Source organism: Oreochromis niloticus, linkage group LG3 (assembly GCF_001858045.2).
Source record: "Oreochromis niloticus isolate F11D_XX linkage group LG3, O_niloticus_UMD_NMBU, whole genome shotgun sequence".
Lineage (NCBI taxonomy): Eukaryota > Metazoa > Chordata > Actinopteri > Cichliformes > Cichlidae > Oreochromis > Oreochromis niloticus.
This window is the reverse complement of record NC_031967.2, coordinates 32,260,414-32,278,666: the sequence shown is the minus strand read 5'-3', so window position 1 is coordinate 32,278,666 and position 18,253 is coordinate 32,260,414. Positions and strand designations below refer to the sequence as shown.

Below are 18,253 nucleotides of genomic sequence, written 5' to 3'. Positions count from 1 at the left end.
CTCTTAATTTTTAATTCAGATTTTTTCAGTTCCATTGTGACAGGTGTAAAAAAAAAAAAAAAAAAAAAAGAGCACCTGGCTATGCAGTCCACCTTTTTCAAACATTTATGAAAGGATGGGTCATTCTAAAGAGTCCACTAACTCAATAACTACAGTGGTCCAAACCTCCTCTGACATGAGCTTAAAGACATGACTGTCCTTGGCTGGGCAGCTTCAGCAGATCCAATCGAACATAAATTAGTTAATTTTGAAAAACAACATTGACTTTGATGCAAATTTTTATTAATATGATGAAAATAATTGTGAATGTTATTCAAGAAGAAATCTAATAGCATAAATTTGGATAGTATTTACATATTGCATTTATATAGTAGAAGCATTTATATAAATCTTGTTGAAAATGTAAATTATTTAAAAACATTAACTCATCGGTTTCAAGTGACTTAGTAAACCTAGTCAGATTACTAAACAAAGTACTACCCTTATTAACAAAATGGCTTTTCCAAATGCTCCTTTTTCAATAACAAGTGGATTGCTTTTGAGTGATGGAAGTTATCATCTTCCTGTTTTTTGGATTATACATAATTCAGATGTTAAGTGTTCATTTAATGTGTGAGTGAACCACCTTAAAAATGAGTCAGCCTAAGAACACAAGAAAGAATTATGGTATTGAAGACAGCTCAAATAAATGAAATGTAGGATGATGTATATATTGATGACTCATGTCAAGCATACAATGTATAATTAGGAAATGCTGGTTGAAAGAAAACTTTTTTTTAACTATTTTTTAAAATAGTGAGAATGTCAGAGTACAGAATATTAAAAAGTCTTGAAGATATCAAAAAATCTTTTGTAAGAAGAAGTACAAAGTGGACAGCTCAGATTTACTTGTTTAATAATAATAATAATAAAAATAATAATAATAATAATATAGTCCTGCTGCAGTTGATTTAAGAACTTGGTGCAGCAGCTCTACACCAAGTAGAGCTTGGTGAGTAATTTCCAAAATCCTCACTATTTTGCTAAGAGAGAGACTCTACCGACACACTAAAATAATAAGCTTATTTCTGCTAATATCCACAATCTAATTTGTTCAGTCACTTCACAGAGTTCGTGACAACAAGTCATGGTTAAAACCTGGATCGAATGCTTAAAGGATCGAATGCTATGACCACAGCAGGTAGCAATTCCTAAAATACTTAAACTCTACAAGAACATCGGAGTTGATCCAGATCCACTTAAAATGATGGGCACAGCTGAAAACAAAAGACAGAAGATATGAAGGGAACAGAACATAGAATAGTTTTAGTGTCCGGTCATAGATACTAAGGGATAGCAGAATGGTAAACTGAAGATGTAATGGTGACAGCCAAAACAGCTTTGATTTTTTTGTTCCATAACCCCTTAGGATCATTTAAGAAATTTCAAATTACTGTCTTACTGTGTCTCACCTCAGCAGCGATGGTGCGCTGTGAGAGATCCTGCTTGTGCAGTTAAACAACCTGACTACGTTCAAAAAAAAGAAAGCTTTTTTGTCTTTGGCCATCGAAATGACAGTGTGACTACCTGACAGAAAATGACAATGAATCCAGCAGTAAAACAGCCTGTTTCAGTTTTTTTCAATAAATTGCATGCTCAAAAAACTCCTGTAAAGGAGTTCGAGTCTCCGGAGGGGAAATCCTGGGGTTCGAGTCCCCAGGCCTCTGTTTGGTTCCTGTCCAGCTACCGCTCACTGTTTGTCTCCAGGCTTTATTAAATGAAAACTTCTCCCATTCTGTCTTGTTGCATTTTGAAGCTCCACTTGGAACCTTGTTAATATCCAACCATGCAAAATATGATTTTTTTGACATTTTCCAGGTGGTCTTAAACTTTTGATTGGGACTGTACATGAATATATAAAGTATTAACAGAGATTAAATTTATTAACAAAATCACATAAATAGGGTGTAATTGCAGATTATTTAAATACGCATGTAGTTACAACAACAGTGATGCAGTTTTTCAGAATTTAAAGTGCAAGTGATGATCAGGAGCTCACACAAAAACATTTATGCTTTACATTTCATACGTCATACCGTTTGTTGCTGTAGTTTCTGATGTTGATGGTGTTATGACTATAAAACAGGAAAAAAGCAGCAGTTTAGATTTCAGCATACTTTTTTGTGTTGTAGATTAATATTTTTAAATGCAGCCACAGAATCTAATTTAAATTATCCTTGCAATGTACATATAATGTCTTTAATATCAAGTGTTTGTTTTAAGGACAGGAAGCAGAACACAACAAGTGCTGTGGTTATATATTATCACCATATAAGCTTTGGTGATAAAAGGTAGTTCTATTTATATTTGACTATATAAATTATTAACAATTAGTGTTAATTAATTTATAATAATTTATAATTATAAGTAATTATTTATAATAAATAATTTGTGTTAATTAATTATTAACACAAATGAAATTGTTGAAAGACTTTAGCTTAGTAAATACAGTGACTACAAATTTTTGATGATATTTACTGCAAAACAATACTTTAAAGAAGGAACAAGGAAAGCAAGAATTGTTCACAAACCAGGAGTTGTTGTTGGACATGGAGAAATATCTGTGGAGGAAATTCAGGGTTTTAAAATGTCTATTTTCTAGTATATGACAAAAATGATTAACAGCAAAGAAGGCTACAAAACAAAAATGAAAAACAGAGAAAAAAGGAAAAAGAGAACAAGAACACGCCATTATTTCTAACAACAGAAAGTTTACACTGAAGCCTATGTTTGATAGATGATCCTTGGTAACCACAGCTATATGTTGATGAACACCTGCTGGTCATATACATTTGTGAAAGCACTTTTCTGTAGCAACAGCTAGATTTCAGTGCTTACTTGTGATTGGTTTACAAAACTCTCCATTAGAAGGACGGAAATATCATCGAATTTTATGTAAAGAATAACATAAAATGTAATGAAGGGATTTTAGAGTTTAGACTGGGCGGGTAGGGATAGATATGAAAGAATGATATGGTGTGGCTTGACATTGAATGATTTTAAGTAAACAGTGTGAGTGGATCTGTACATCTGTATTGGTGTATTTGTAGGTGGTATTCCTGTGAGACCTACTTTTCGGCCACTAAAACTGACCCAGTTAATTAAACTAATGCACCAATCTCAGGGGGAGCTTCCATAAACAGGTGTGGCTGACAGGACCAGACCTGCAAGGCTACTCAGTTTAAAATGTTTGAATGGGTCATTCTGAAAAGCTCATGAATTCTCGAAAGGGTGGTATTGTGATCGTAATAAACAAGTCTACTTAAGAAATTGTATCTCTTCTCTATGTTTCATGATATCTGGGAGTGGTAATATCACAAAGTGGATGCATTCAGCTACAAGTAGTTTATTTGTGATCAGGTCACAGAACTCTCCAGTGAGAGGAAGCCCTTTTATGTACCTGCAGGTTTGTGAGGTGACATTATTGCAGAGTGCAGGATTTTTAAAAGGAGAATGGGAGGCAGGACCTTCAGTTTTCAGACTCCTCCTCAGTGGAAGCATAAAACCAGCTCCCAGTTTGGATTTGGGAGGCACTCTCTCTCTAACTTTAAAATATTCCTTTTTGACAGTTAGGAATGGTTGTTTTGAAATGGCCTTAGAATAGTTTAAATTGGTTGGGAATAATCAGGAACAGTATTAATTAAGTTTGGTTAAGAAGTTTATTAAATTAAATTTGTGCGAGATAAATTCATTAAACTGTTAGTTAATTCTTTCTTGTTGCCAGTCTGGAATTGTTTGTGGTGGAAGGTTTGGAGATACTCCTTAAAAACAAGAAAGTAAAGCCATCCCACAGGCCTGTGTACACCCTCAGAAACAACCCTTTTGTCCGTCCCATCATGGCTATGCGGCCATGGTGAAAATTAAGTCAACACAAGGCATTTAGCAGTATTGTTGAAGAGAAATGGGAGTCAATGGAGTTATTTTGTTTAGGTGTCATGAAATTTTAAGTAAGCTCAACAAATATAAGCAAGCACAAATTTTGTCTGTGGAGTTTGGATCATAGGGTATCTTGCTATTGCAAATGTACCATTTCTCTATTTGCTATGGAGAGTAAACAGGAACCTTAATTTGCAATAAACAACATAGAGAAAAACACAAGATAGAGAGGACTGGAGAGAAGAAGTTGAAGCTGAAGTTTTGTTTTTTTTGCCATACTGTAGAAAGAGTTTAAAAAACAAACTAGTATAATAATTATTTTTGGTTGGTTTGCAATATTGGGGGTGTCTGTGCTGCAGAGCAAGGAGTTAGAAACTGGCCGTGACAGAGGCTTACTTGCGATTGGTTCACAGAACTCTCCACCAGGAGGAAGCGCTTGGATGCATTCACAGGTGTGGGAGGTGACATTACTGCATGCACCGTATAGGCCACACTTCTCACATGACCAGGCAAACTGGTCCTCACATTGACACTGCAGTCCTCCAGTGGAGTTTGGATAGCACCCTGATAAAGACATTTAAGACAATCACCAAACACACCTCATAAATCATGCACCAGAGTATGAACACATTTAAATATGACTGAGTACAAGATTCTTACATGTGGTGAAGTTCAAGTCTTCTAGTATTAAAGACCCAGTGATGTTTTGGGGAAAGGACACATTTCTCACATAGCCTCTGAATAGATCAATGAAATTTGGGGGAAGACTGGATATTGGGAAGAGCAAGTTCAAGTCTATATTAAACTCCACTGGCACTGTAGAGGAGACAAGGAGAAAATCGTCACAAAACTCTTTCACAATTATGAGAAACAACATTTACATAAATTGTTTATGAACAAACACCCCATTTATCTAACATGTTTCTACTTCTTTTGAGACGTACAGGACCAGAAGTAGTACAGAAGTGAAAGGCCACACCTCTTAATTTTTAATTCAGATTTTTTCAGTTCCATTGTGACAGGTGTAAAAAAAAAAAAAAAAAAAAAGAGCACCTGGCTATGCAGTCCACCTTTTCAAACATTTATGAAAGGATGGGTCATTCTAAAGAGTCCACTAACTCAATAACTACAGTGGTCCAAACCTCCTCTGACATGAGCTTAAAGACATGACTGTCCTTGGCTGGGCAGCTTCAGCAGATCCAATCGAACATAAATTAGTTAATTTTGAAAAACAACATTGACTTTGATGCAAATTTTTATTAATATGATGAAAATAATTGTGAATGTTATTCAAGAAGAAATCTAATAGCATAAATTTGGATAGTATTTACATATTGCATTTATATAGTAGAAGCATTTATATAAATCTTGTTGAAAATGTAAATTATTTAAAAACATTAACTCATCGGTTTCAAGTGACTTAGTAAACCTAGTCAGATTACTAAACAAAGTACTACCCTTATTAACAAAATGGCTTTTCCAAATGCTCCTTTTTCAATAACAAGTGGATTGCTTTTGAGTGATGGAAGTTATCATCTTCCTGTTTTTTGGATTATACATAATTCAGATGTTAAGTGTTCATTTAATGTGTGAGTGAACCACCTTAAAAATGAGTCAGCCTAAGAACACAAGAAAGAATTATGGTATTGAAGACAGCTCAAATAAATGAAATGTAGGATGATGTATATATTGATGACTCATGTCAAGCATACAATGTATAATTAGGAAATGCTGGTTGAAAGAAAACTTTTTTTTAACTATTTTTTAAAATAGTGAGAATGTCAGAGTACAGAATATTAAAAAGTCTTGAAGATATCAAAAAATCTTTTGTAAGAAGAAGTACAAAGTGGACAGCTCAGATTTACTTGTTTAATAATAATAATAATAAAAATAATAATAATAATAATATAGTCCTGCTGCAGTTGATTTAAGAACTTGGTGCAGCAGCTCTACACCAAGTAGAGCTTGGTGAGTAATTTCCAAAATCCTCACTATTTTGCTAAGAGAGAGACTCTACCGACACACTAAAATAATAAGCTTATTTCTGCTAATATCCACAATCTAATTTGTTCAGTCACTTCACAGAGTTCGTGACAACAAGTCATGGTTAAAACCTGGATCGAATGCTTAAAGGATCGAATGCTATGACCACAGCAGGTAGCAATTCCTAAAATACTTAAACTCTACAAGAACATCGGAGTTGATCCAGATCCACTTAAAATGATGGGCACAGCTGAAAACAAAAGACAGAAGATATGAAGGGAACAGAACATAGAATAGTTTTAGTGTCCGGTCATAGATACTAAGGGATAGCAGAATGGTAAACTGAAGATGTAATGGTGACAGCCAAAACAGCTTTGATTTTTTTGTTCCATAACCCCTTAGGATCATTTAAGAAATTTCAAATTACTGTCTTACTGTGTCTCACCTCAGCAGCGATGGTGCGCTGTGAGAGATCCTGCTTGTGCAGTTAAACAACCTGACTACGTTCAAAAAAAAGAAAGCTTTTTTGTCTTTGGCCATCGAAATGACAGTGTGACTACCTGACAGAAAATGACAATGAATCCAGCAGTAAAACAGCCTGTTTCAGTTTTTTTCAATAAATTGCATGCTCAAAAAACTGCTGTAAAGGAGTTCGAGTCTCCGGAGGGGAAATCCTGGGGTTCGAGTCCCCAGGCCTCTGTTTGGTTCCTGTCCAGCTACCGCTCACTGTTTGTCTCCAGGCTTTATTAAATGAAAACTTCTCCCATTCTGTCTTGTTGCATTTTGAAGCTCCACTTGGAACCTTGTTAATATCCAACCATGCAAAATATGATTTTTTGACATTTTCCAGGTGGTCTTAAACTTTTGATTGGGACTGTACATGAATATATAAAGTATTAACAGAGATTAAATTTATTAACAAAATCACATAAATAGGGTGTAATTGCAGATTATTTAAATACGCATGTAGTTACAACAACAGTGATGCAGTTTTCAGAATTTAAAGTGCAAGTGATGATCAGGAGCTCACACAAAAACATTTATGCTTTACATTTCATACGTCATACCGTTTGTTGCTGTAGTTTCTGATGTTGATGGTGTTATGACTATAAAACAGGAAAAAAGCAGCAGTTTAGATTTCAGCATACTTTTTTGTGTTGTAGATTAATATTTTTAAATGCAGCCACAGAATCTAATTTAAATTATCCTTGCAATGTACATATAATGTCTTTAATATCAAGTGTTTGCTTTAAGGACAGGAAGCAGAACACAACAAGTGCTGTGGTTATATATTATCACCATATAAGCTTTGGTGATAAAAGGTAGTTCTATTTATATTTGACTATATAAATTATTAACAATTAGTGTTAATTAATTTATAATAATTTATAATTATAAGTAATTATTTATAATAAATAATTTGTGTTAATTAATTATTAACACAAATGAAATTGTTGAAAGACTTTAGCTTAGTAAATACAGTGACTACAAATTTTTTGATGATATTTACTGCAAAACAATACTTTAAAGAAGGAACAAGGAAAGCAAGAATTGTTCACAAACCAGGAGTTGTTGTTGGACATGGAGAAATATCTGTGGAGGAAATTCAGGGTTTTAAAATGTCTATTTTCTAGTATATGACAAAAATGATTAACAGCAAAGAAGGCTACAAAACAAAAATGAAAAACAGAGAAAAAAGGAAAAAGAGAACAAGAACACGCCCTTATTTCTAACAACAGAAAGTTTACACTGAAGCCTATGTTTGATAGATGATCCTTGGTAACCACAGCTATATGTTGATGAACACCTGCTGGTCATATACATTTGTGAAAGCACTTTTCTGTAGCAACAGCTAGATTTCAGTGCTTACTTGTGATTGGTTTACAAAACTCTCCATTAGAAGGACGGAAATATCATCGAATTTTATGTAAAGAATAACATAAAAATGTAATGAAGGGATTTTAGAGTTTAGACTGGGCGGGTAGGGATAGATATGAAAGAATGATATGGTGTGGCTTGACATTGAATGATTTTAAGTAAACAGTGTGAGTGGATCTGTACATCTGTATTGGTGTATTTGTAGGTGGTATTCCTGTGAGACCTACTTTTCGGCCACTAAAACTGACCCAGTTAATTAAACTAATGCACCAATCTCAGGGGGAGCTTCCATTAACAGGTGTGGCTGACAGGACCAGACCTGCAAGGCTACTCAGTTTAAAATGTTTGAATGGGTCATTCTGAAAAGCTCATGAATTCTCGAAAGGGTGGTATTGTGATCGTAATAAACAAGTCTACTTAAGAAATTGTATCTCTTCTCTATGTTTCATGATATCTGGGAGTGGTAATATCACAAAGTGGATGCATTCAGCTACAAGTAGTTTATTTGTGATCAGGTCACAGAACTCTCCAGTGAGAGGAAGCCCTTTTATGTACCTGCAGGTTTGTGAGGTGACATTATTGCAGAGTGCAGGATTTTTAAAAGGAGAATGGGAGGCAGGACCTTCAGTTTTCAGACTCCTCCTCAGTGGAAGCATAAAACCAGCTCCCAGTTTGGATTTGGGAGGCACTCTCTCTCTAACTTTAAAATATTCCTTTTTGACAGTTAGGAATGGTTGTTTTGAAATGGCCTTAGAATAGTTTAAATTGGTTGGGAATAATCAGGAACAGTATTAATTAAGTTTGGTTAGGAAGTTTATTAAATTAAATTTGTGCGAGATAAATTCATTAAACTGTTAGTTGATTCTTTCTTGTCGCCAGTCTGGAATTGTTTGTGGTGGAAGGTTTGGAGATACTCCTTAAAAACAAGAAAGTAAAGCCATCCCACAGGCCTGTGTACACCCTCAGAAACAACCCTTTTGTCCGTCCATCATGGCTATGCGGCCATGGTGAAAATTAAGTCAACACAAGGCATTTAGCAGTATTGTTGAAGAGAAATGGGAGTCAATGGAGTTATTTTGTTTAGGTGTCATGAAATTTTAAGTAAGCTCAACAAATATAATCAAGCACAAATTTTGTCTGTGGAGTTTGGATCATAGGGTATCTTGCTATTGCAAATGTACCATTTCTCTATTTGCTATGGAGAGTAAACAGGAACCTTAATTTGCAATAAACAACATAGAGAAAAACACAAGATAGAGAGGACTGGAGAGAAGAAGTTGAAGCTGAAGTTTTGTTTTTTTTGCCATACTGTAAAAAGAGTTTAAAAAACAAACTAGTATAATAATTATTTTTGGTTGGTTTGCAATATTGGGGGTGTCTGTGCTGCAGAGCAAGGAGTTAGAAACTGGCCGTGACAGAGGCTTACTTGCGATTGGTTCACAGAACTCTCCACCAGGAGGAAGCCCTTGGATGCATTCACAGGTGTGGGAGGTGACATTACTGCATGCACCGTATAGGCCACACTTCTCACATGACCAGGCAAACTGGTCCTCACATTGACACTGCAGTCCTCCAGTGGAGTTTGGATAGCACCCTGATAAAGACATTTAAGACAATCACCAAACACACCTCATAAATCATGCACCAGAGTATGAACACATTTAAATATGACTGAGTACAAAATTCTTACATGTGGTGAAGTTCAAGTCTTCTAGTATTAAAGACCCAGTGATGTTTTGGGGAAAGGACACATTTCTCACATAGCCTCTGAATAGATCAATGAAATTTGGGGGAAGACTGGATATTGGGAAGAGCAAGTTCAAGTCTATATTAAACTCCACTGGCACTGTAGAGGAGACAAGGAGAAAATCATCACAAAACTCTTTCACAATTATGAGAAACAACATTTACATAAATTGTTTATGAACAAACACCCCATTTATCTAACATGTTTCTACTTCTTTTGAGACGTACAGGACCAGAAGTAGTACAGAAGTGAAAGGCCACACCTCTTAATTTTTAATTCAGATTTTTTCAGTTCCATTGTGACAGGTGTAAAAAAAAAAAAAAAAAAAAAGAGCACCTGGCTATGCAGTCCACCTTTTTCAAACATTTATGAAAGGATGGGTCATTCTAAAGAGTCCACTAACTCAATAACTACAGTGGTCCAAACCTCCTCTGACATGAGCTTAAAGACATGAGTGTCCTTGGCTGGGCAGCTTCAGCAGATCCAATCGAACATAAATTAGTTAATTTTGAAAAACAACATTGACTTTGATGCAAATTTTTATTAATATGATGAAAATAATTGTGAATGTTATTCAAGAAGAAATCTAATAGCATAAATTTGGATAGTATTTACATATTGCATTTAAATAGTAGAAGCATTTATATAAATCTTGTTGAAAATGTAAATTATTTAAAAACATTAACTCATCGGCTTCAAGTGACTTAGTAAACCTAGTCAGATTACTAAACAAAGTACTACCCTTATTAACAAAATGGCTTTTCCAAATGCTCCCTTTTCAATAACAAGTGGATTGCTTTTGAGTGATGGAAGTTATCATCTGCCTGTTTTTTGGATTATACATAATTCAGATGTCAAGGGTTCATTTAATGTGAGTGAACCACCTTAAAAATGAGTAAGCCTAAGAACACAAGAAAGAATTATGGTATTGAAGACAGATCAAATGAATGAAATGTAGGATGATGTATATATTGATGACCCACGTCAAGCATACAATGTATAATTAGGAAATGCTGGTTGAAAGAAACATTTTTTTTAACTAATTTCCAAAATCCTCGCTATTTTGCTAAGAGAGAGACTCTACCGACAAACTAAATTAATAAGCTTATTTCTGCTAATATCCACAATCTAATTTGTTCAGTCACTTCACAGAGTTCATGACAACAAGTCACGGTTAAAACCTGGATCGAATGCTTAAAGGATCGAATGCTTTGACAACAGCAGGTAGCAATTCCTAAAAAAACGTCAACTCTACAAGAACATCGGAGTTGATCCAGATCCACTTAAAATGATGGGCACAGCTGAAAACAAAAGACAGAAGATATGAAGGGGACAGAACATAGAATAGTTTTAGTGTCCGGCCATAGATACTCAGGGATAGCAGAATGGTAAACTGAAGATGTAATGGTGACAGCCAAAACAGCTTTGATTTTTTTGTTCCATAACCCCTTAGGATCATTTAAGAAATTTCAAATTACTGTCTTACTGTGTCTCACCTCAGCAGCGATGGTGCACTGTGAGAGATCCTGCTTGTGCAGTTAAACAACCTGACTACGTTCAAAAAAAAGAAAGCTTTTTTGTCTTTGGCCATCGGAATGACAGTGTGACTACCTGACAGAAAATGACAATGAATCCAGCTGTAAAACAGCCTGTTTCAGTTGTTTTCAATAAATTGCATGCTCAAAAAACTCCTGTAAAGGAGTTCGAGTCTCCGGAGGGAAAATCCTGGGGTTCGAGTCCCCAGGCCTCTGTTTGGTTCCTGTCCAGCTATCGCTCACTGTTTGTGTCCAGGCTTTATTAAATGAAAACTTTTCCCACTCTGTCTTGTTGCATTTTGAAGCTCCACTTGGAACCTTGTTAATATCCAACCATGCAAAATATGATTTTTTTGACATTTTCCAGGTGGTCTTAAACTTTTGATTGGGACTGTACATGAATATATAAAGTATTAACAGAGATTAAATTTATTAACAAAATCACATAAATAGGGTGTAATTGCAGATTATTTAAATACACATGTAGTTACAACAACAGTGATGCAGTTTTTCAGAATTTAAAGTGCAAGTGATCATCAGGAGCTCACAAAAAAACATTTATACTTTACATTTCATACGTCATACCATATATTGTAGTAGGTATTGTTGTTACTGGTGTTGTGACTGTGAAAACAGAAAAAAGGAGCAGTTCAGATTTCAGCACACTTTTCTCATATTTCAAATTTCTCTTTTCTAATGCAGCCATATAAATAGCTGTGTTGGTACAACAAAAGTGATTCATGTTTTAGATTTTACAGTGCAAGTGATAATCTGGAGCTCACACACAAACATTCATTCTTCACTTTACATTTCAAACGCCATACCATTTGTTGCTGTAGTTTCTGGTGTTGATGGTGTTATGACTATAAAACAGGAAAAAAGCAGCAGTTTAGATTTCAGTATACTTTTTTGTGTTTCAGATTAATTTTTTTAAATGCAGCCATAGAATCTAATTTAAATTATCCTTGCAAAATTGCTTATAACGTCTTTAATATCAAGTGTTTGTTTTAAGGACAGGAAGCAGAACACAACAAGTGCTGTGGTTATATATTATCACCATATAAGCTTTGGTGATAAAAGGTAGTTCTATTTATATTTGACTATATAAATTATTAACAATTAGTGTTAATTAATTTATAATAATTTATAATTATAATTAATTATTTATAATAAATAATTTGTGTTAATTAATTATTAACACAAATGAAATTGTTGAAAGACTTTAGGTTAGCAAACACAGTGACTACACATTTTTTAATGATATTTACTGCAAAACAATACTTTAAAGAAGGAACAAGGAAAGCAAGAAGAATGTTCAAATACCAGGAGTTGTTGTTGGACATGGAGAAATATCTGTGGAGGAAATTTAGGGTTTTAAAATGTTTATTTTCTAGTATATGACAAAAATGATTAACAGCAAAGAAGACAACAAAACAAAAATGAAAAACAGAGAAAAAAGGAAAAAAGAACAAGAACATGCCCTTATTTCTAACAACAGAAAGTTTACACTGAAGTGTATGTTTAATAGATGATCCTAGGTAACCATAGCTATATGTTGATGAACAACTGCTAGTCAGATACATTCATCAAGGTCTTTGTTGAAAGAACTTTTCTATAGCAACAGCTAGATTTAAGTGCTCACTTGTGATTGGTTTACAAAACTCTCCATTAGAAGGACGGAAATATCGAATTTCTATGTAAAGAATAACATAAAAATGTAATGAAGGGATTTTAGAGTTTAGACTGGGCGGTTAGGGATGATTTTATGTAAACAATGTGACTGGATGTGTAGATCTGTATTGATGTATTTGTAGGTGGCATTCCTTTGAGACCTACTTTTCAGGCCACTAAAACTGAGTTAATTAAACTAATGCACCAATCTCAGGGGGAGTTTCTATTAACAGGTGTGGCTGACAAGACTCAATCTGCGAGGCTACTCAGTTTCAAATGTTTGAATGCGTCATTCTGAAAAGCTCATTAATTCTGGAAAGGGTGGTATTGTGATCGTAATAAACAAGTCTACTTAAGAAATTGTATCTCTTCTCTATGTTTCATGATATCTGGGAGTGGTAATATCACAAAGTGGATGCATTCAGCTACAAGTAGTTTATTTCTGATCAGATCACAGAACTCTCCAGTGAGAGGAAGCCCTTTTATGTACCTGCAGGTTTGTGAGGTGACATTATTGCAGAGTGCAGGATTTTTAAAAGGAGAACCGGAGGCAGGATCTTCAGTTTTCAGACGCCTCCTCTGTGGAAGCATAAAACCAGCTCCCAGTTTGGATTTGGGAGGCACACTCTCACTCTAACTTTAAAATATTCCTTTTTGACAGTTAGGAATGGTTGTTTTGAAATGGCCTTAGAATAGTTTAAATTGGATGGGAATAATCAGGAACAGTATTAATTAAGTTTGGTTAAGAAGTTTATTAAATTAAATTTGTGCGAGATCAATTCATTAAACTATTAGGTAATTCTTTGTTGTTGCCAGTCTGGAATTGTTTGTGGTGGAAGGTTTGGAGATACTCCTTAAAAACAAGAAAGTAAAGCCATCCCACAGGCCTGTGTACACCTTCAAAAACAACCCTTTTGTCCTTCCCATCATGGCTATGTGGTCATGGTGAATATTAATAATAAAGTTGGAGTCAACACAATGCATTTAGCAGTATTGTTGAAGAGAAGTGAGAGTCAGTGGAGTTATTTTGTTTAGGTGTCATGAAATTTTAAGTAAGCTCAACAACTATAAGCAAACACAAATTTTGTCTGTGCAGTTTGGATCATAGGGTATCTTGCTATGGTAAATGTACTGTTTCTCTATTTTCTATGGAGAGTAAACAGGAACCTTAATATGCAATAAACAATATAGAGAAAAACATAAGATAGAGAGGACTGGAGAGAAGAAGTTGAAGCTGATGTTTTTGGGTTTTTTTTTGCCATACTGTAAAAAGAGTTTAAAAAACAAAGCAGTATAATAATTATTTTTGGTTGGTTTGGAATATTGGGGGTGTCTGTGCTGCAGAGCAATGAGTTAGAAACTGGCCGTGACAGAGGCTTACTTGTGATTGGTTCACAGAACTCTCCACCAGGAGGAAGGCCTTTGATGCATTCACAGGTGTGGGAGGTGACATTACTGCATGCACCGTATAGGCCACACTTGTCACATGACCAGGCAAACTGGTCCTCACATTGACACTGCGGTCCTCCAGTGGAGTTTGGATAGCACCCTGATAAAGACATTTAAGACAGTGACCAAACACACCTCATAAATCATGCACCAGTGTATGAACACATTTAAATATGACTGAGTACAAGATTCTTACATGTGGTGAAGTTCAAGTCTTCTAGTATTAAAGACCCAGTGATGTTTTGGGGGAAGGACACATTTCTCACATAGCCTCTGAATAGATCAATGAAATTTGGGGGCAGACTGGATATTGGGAAGAGCAAGTTCAAGTCTATATTAAACTCCACTGGCGCTGTAGAGGAGACAAGGAGAAAATTGTCACAAAACTCTTTCACAATTACGAGAAACAACGTTTACATAAATTGTTTATGAACAAACACCCCATTTATCTAACATGTTTCTACTTCTTTTGTGATGTACAGGGCCAGAAGTAGTACAGAAGTGAAAGGCCACACCTCTTAATTTTTTATTTTAGATTTTTTCAGCTCCATTGTCAAAGGTGTAAAAAATAGCACGAAACTGCTGTATAATGCCCTCCGCTATCTTAGTTTAATTGGTCACTTGATTGCATCGCATGACTAAAATGTGTCATCATTTTCAAAAAGTCTGTTTTATCTGTCCACACTGCGACGTGAAAGCAGCGTTTTCAAATGCACGCGTTTTCGAGAGCGTTTTCAAAACGCTGTGTTTTACTGAAGCAAAAACGCCGTCTTAGTGTGGACGGGAGGCCAAAACGGAGAGAAAACTATGCGTTTTTAAATGAAAATGCATTAGTGTGGACGTAGTCTAACTCAATATCTACAGTGGTCCAAACCTCCTCTTGCATGAGCTTAAAGACATGAGTTTCCTCTGATTGGATCAGCTGCAGCTGATCCAATCAAACATTCACTTCCGCTTATCCTTTTCAGGGTCCAATCAAACATAAATTAGTTAATTTTGACAACAACAATGACTTTGATGCAAATTTTTATTATTATGATAAAAACAATTCTCAATGTGATTCAAGAAGAAATTTAGTAGTAGAAATTTGGATGGTATTTACATATTGCATTCATGTAGTAGAAGCATTTGTATAAATCTTGTTGAAACTGGAAATTTTTTAAAAACATTAAATCATCAGCCATTCCCCAACTCTGTGAATGGGACTCATGGCCATTGATCAGTGGTCTTTGATCAGTGGTCTTTGATCAGTGGTTGTTGATCAATGGTCATGAGAATTTGCATAATTATGATTAAGGAACTGACCTCTCAGCCCATTGTTCCTTCAGTGGGCTGGTTTCAGTCATTATGCAAATGTACTGTTTATAAGATTGGGGAAACCTGCAGTCAGCTGAGACTGAAGAAGTCACTTGGATGAGTGACGAAACGTTTCTCCCACAAAACGCTACGTCCAGATGAACAGAATCAACTTTTGGAGATTTACTTTCCTGGATGATTGAGAATGCATCAAGAGGCAATCCATTATTATTATTATTATTATTATTATTATTATTACTACAGACACAATAAAATAAGCAGCTTAATTCTGCTTATATCTACAATCTAATTTGTTCGGTCACAACACCTAGTTCACGATAACAGGTCATGGTTAAAACCTAGATATAATGCTTAATGTTCTTGTAGAGTTGATGTTTTTCAAGAATTGCTGCCCTCTGTGGTCAAAAAGAGCTAATCTTTGAGTTGATCCAGATCCATTTAAAATTAAAGCTGCAAGCAGCGTTAAGAGGACCCTCGCACCCCAGTGCATCGAGCCACACTCAACACCTACACCCAGCACTTCTGATGCCACATTGATGGAAGTCATGCGTAGTACCACGAGCTAAATATCATCTCATTCAATGATGATTATAGTCGTCCCACTAGGTGGCGCTCTAACCATTACTGACAAATGGCATATCAAACATTTCCGAGATTGACTCTCGACTCATGCCTGCGACGTTTGGGAAAGATTGGACATTGTGTTTTTGGGTGATAGCAGATTACTGCTTTTTGGTGATTTATTGAAACTCCACATTTCGCCATGACCACTCCATTTCGCCAAACATAAAAAGCTTCGCAATTTAACATCACAAAGGTCTTTATATTCCATGCACCGGAGATCATGTCGATCTGATGAAATCCCTAGGAGGAGTTTGTCAAAGTATGAGGCCTGAAAAGAGGGGAAAATGTCGCCAAAATTACACTTAAATTTTAAAATGGCTGACTTCTTGTTGGATTTGGGATATTGCTCCAAGATACTTTTTTGTACATCTTGATATCTTACGTAAGCTTACCAAGTTTCAGACTCATAGATGAAACTTAGGGCAGGGGCTGGTTGTTTGAAATTTTGTAGGGGGGGCTGTGGAGCCATTTTGCAATATTCCATGAAAATAATCACATAACAAGAAAGCCTACCTCACACTGGAGGATGGCCTCTTTGAGGTGTGTGCAAAATTTCGAGAGTTTGAGCTTTCCAAACTCCTCAAAAGCTACTTCTTGTTTCCAGGGTGCGCCGTTCAATTTAAACTCATAATTTTCTCACTGAAGCATCATGAGGGACTGATGTTTATTCTCCCTGCTTTTCAGGTTGATCTTGGGTATATCAATCTGTTCAGGATGGATACGTCATCATGTCTGTAAAGTTTGGTAGTGATCAGACTGGATTTCTTTGAGTTATAGCAATTTCGTTCTTCATAGCAAACATCAATGTTCGACATTCTGCTGGGCTCATGCCCTTCTGGTAAAACTCACAGTTTTCAATATATTGCCAAGACCAACTCCTTAAAGCTTTTCTGGAGAAATTTGAGGCTGCATGGGTCACCCACCTCTATACTGTACTCCAAAGTGTAAAATATGACATTTCCTGTTCCCACTAGGTGGCACTGTCACCGTTGTCAAATATGGCAGTTGAAATGTGTTCAGGGAAAGAGCCTTATCATATGTCAGAAGTTTGGTTCAGATCGGACGATTTATATGGGAAAGTAAGCAAATAACATTTTCATGGCGAATGATCAAAATACACCGTGGCGCCATGGCCACACCGTAGTGTGAAAACTCAGAAGCTCCGCAATTTAATATGGCCCAGGTGTGCAGTTGAGACTGACCAAATATGAAGCTGATCCGATCAAATTCCTATGAGGAGTTCGCAAAAGTACAAGGTCTGGAAATGACAAAATCGGAGCCAAAATGTCACCTTCAATCCAAAATGGTGGACTTCCTATTGGGTTTGCGTCGATGGACCCAGTGATTTTTTTCTTCGTCTCAGCATGATACACGTGTGGGCGAAATTTCATTAATGTAGCTCAAACTATGTATTCGTAGGACTTAATTTAACAACGCATAGGTGGCACTGCAGAGCCATTTTGCACGGCCCATGTGTGAAACCATTAAAATACAAAATCTTTCACCAGACGCCTGCACACATTCAGCATGTTTAGGCCCTCAAAAAGCCACTTGTTTTGAGGAGACTTCACTCAGGCAAGTCTGCTGGACCAGACGGAGTGAGTCCCCGCGTCCTCAAGGCCTTTGCCCCCCAGCTGTGTGGAGTCTTTCATACAGGGAGTGCAGAATTATTAGGCAAATGAGTATTTTGTCCACATCATCCTCTTCATGCATGTTGTCTTACTCCAAGCTGTATAGGCTCGAAAGCCTACTACCAATTAAGCATATTAGGTGATGTGCATCTCTGTAATGAGAAGGGGTGTGGTCTAATGACATCAACACCCTATATCGGGTGTGCATAATTATTAGGCAACTTCCTTTCCTTTGGCAAAATGGGTCAAAAGAAGGACTTGACAGGCTCAGAAAAGTCAAAAATAGTGAGATATCTTGCAGAGGGATGCAGCAGTCTTAAAATTGCAAAGCTTCTGAAGCGTGATCATCGAACAATCAAGCGTTTCATTCAAAATAGTCAACAGGGTCGCAAGAAGCGTGTGGAAAAACCAAGGCGCATGAACTGAGAAAAGTCAAGCGTGCAGCTGCCAAGATGCCACTTGCCACCAGTTTGGCCATATTTCAGAGCTGCAACATCACTTGA

The 18,253-nt window shown here is 36.1% G+C and overlaps 1 protein-coding gene across 23 annotated transcripts in view; it reads right to left on the bottom strand.

Moving 5' to 3' along the window:
• LOC102078007 (uncharacterized) overlaps window positions 1-18,253 on the bottom strand; it is a 130,204-nt gene that overhangs the window by 20,202 nt on the left and 91,749 nt on the right. For all 23 annotated transcript variants that reach the window (XM_025899501.1, XM_025899519.1, XM_025899517.1 and 20 more), the window contains 13 exons: window positions 14,375-14,530; window positions 14,111-14,278; window positions 12,382-12,411; window positions 11,883-11,921; window positions 11,644-11,682; window positions 9,467-9,622; window positions 9,203-9,370; window positions 7,462-7,491; window positions 6,966-7,004; window positions 4,576-4,731; window positions 4,312-4,479; window positions 2,571-2,600; window positions 2,076-2,114 (listed from right to left, as the gene is read on the bottom strand). In XM_025899501.1, the coding sequence (XP_025755286.1) occupies window positions 2,076-2,114; window positions 2,571-2,600; window positions 4,312-4,479; window positions 4,576-4,731; window positions 6,966-7,004; window positions 7,462-7,491; window positions 9,203-9,370; window positions 9,467-9,622; window positions 11,644-11,682; window positions 11,883-11,921; window positions 12,382-12,411; window positions 14,111-14,278; window positions 14,375-14,530 (1,218 nt within the window). The remainder of the gene's footprint in view (window positions 1-2,075; window positions 2,115-2,570; window positions 2,601-4,311; window positions 4,480-4,575; window positions 4,732-6,965; window positions 7,005-7,461; window positions 7,492-9,202; window positions 9,371-9,466; window positions 9,623-11,643; window positions 11,683-11,882; window positions 11,922-12,381; window positions 12,412-14,110; window positions 14,279-14,374; window positions 14,531-18,253) is intronic.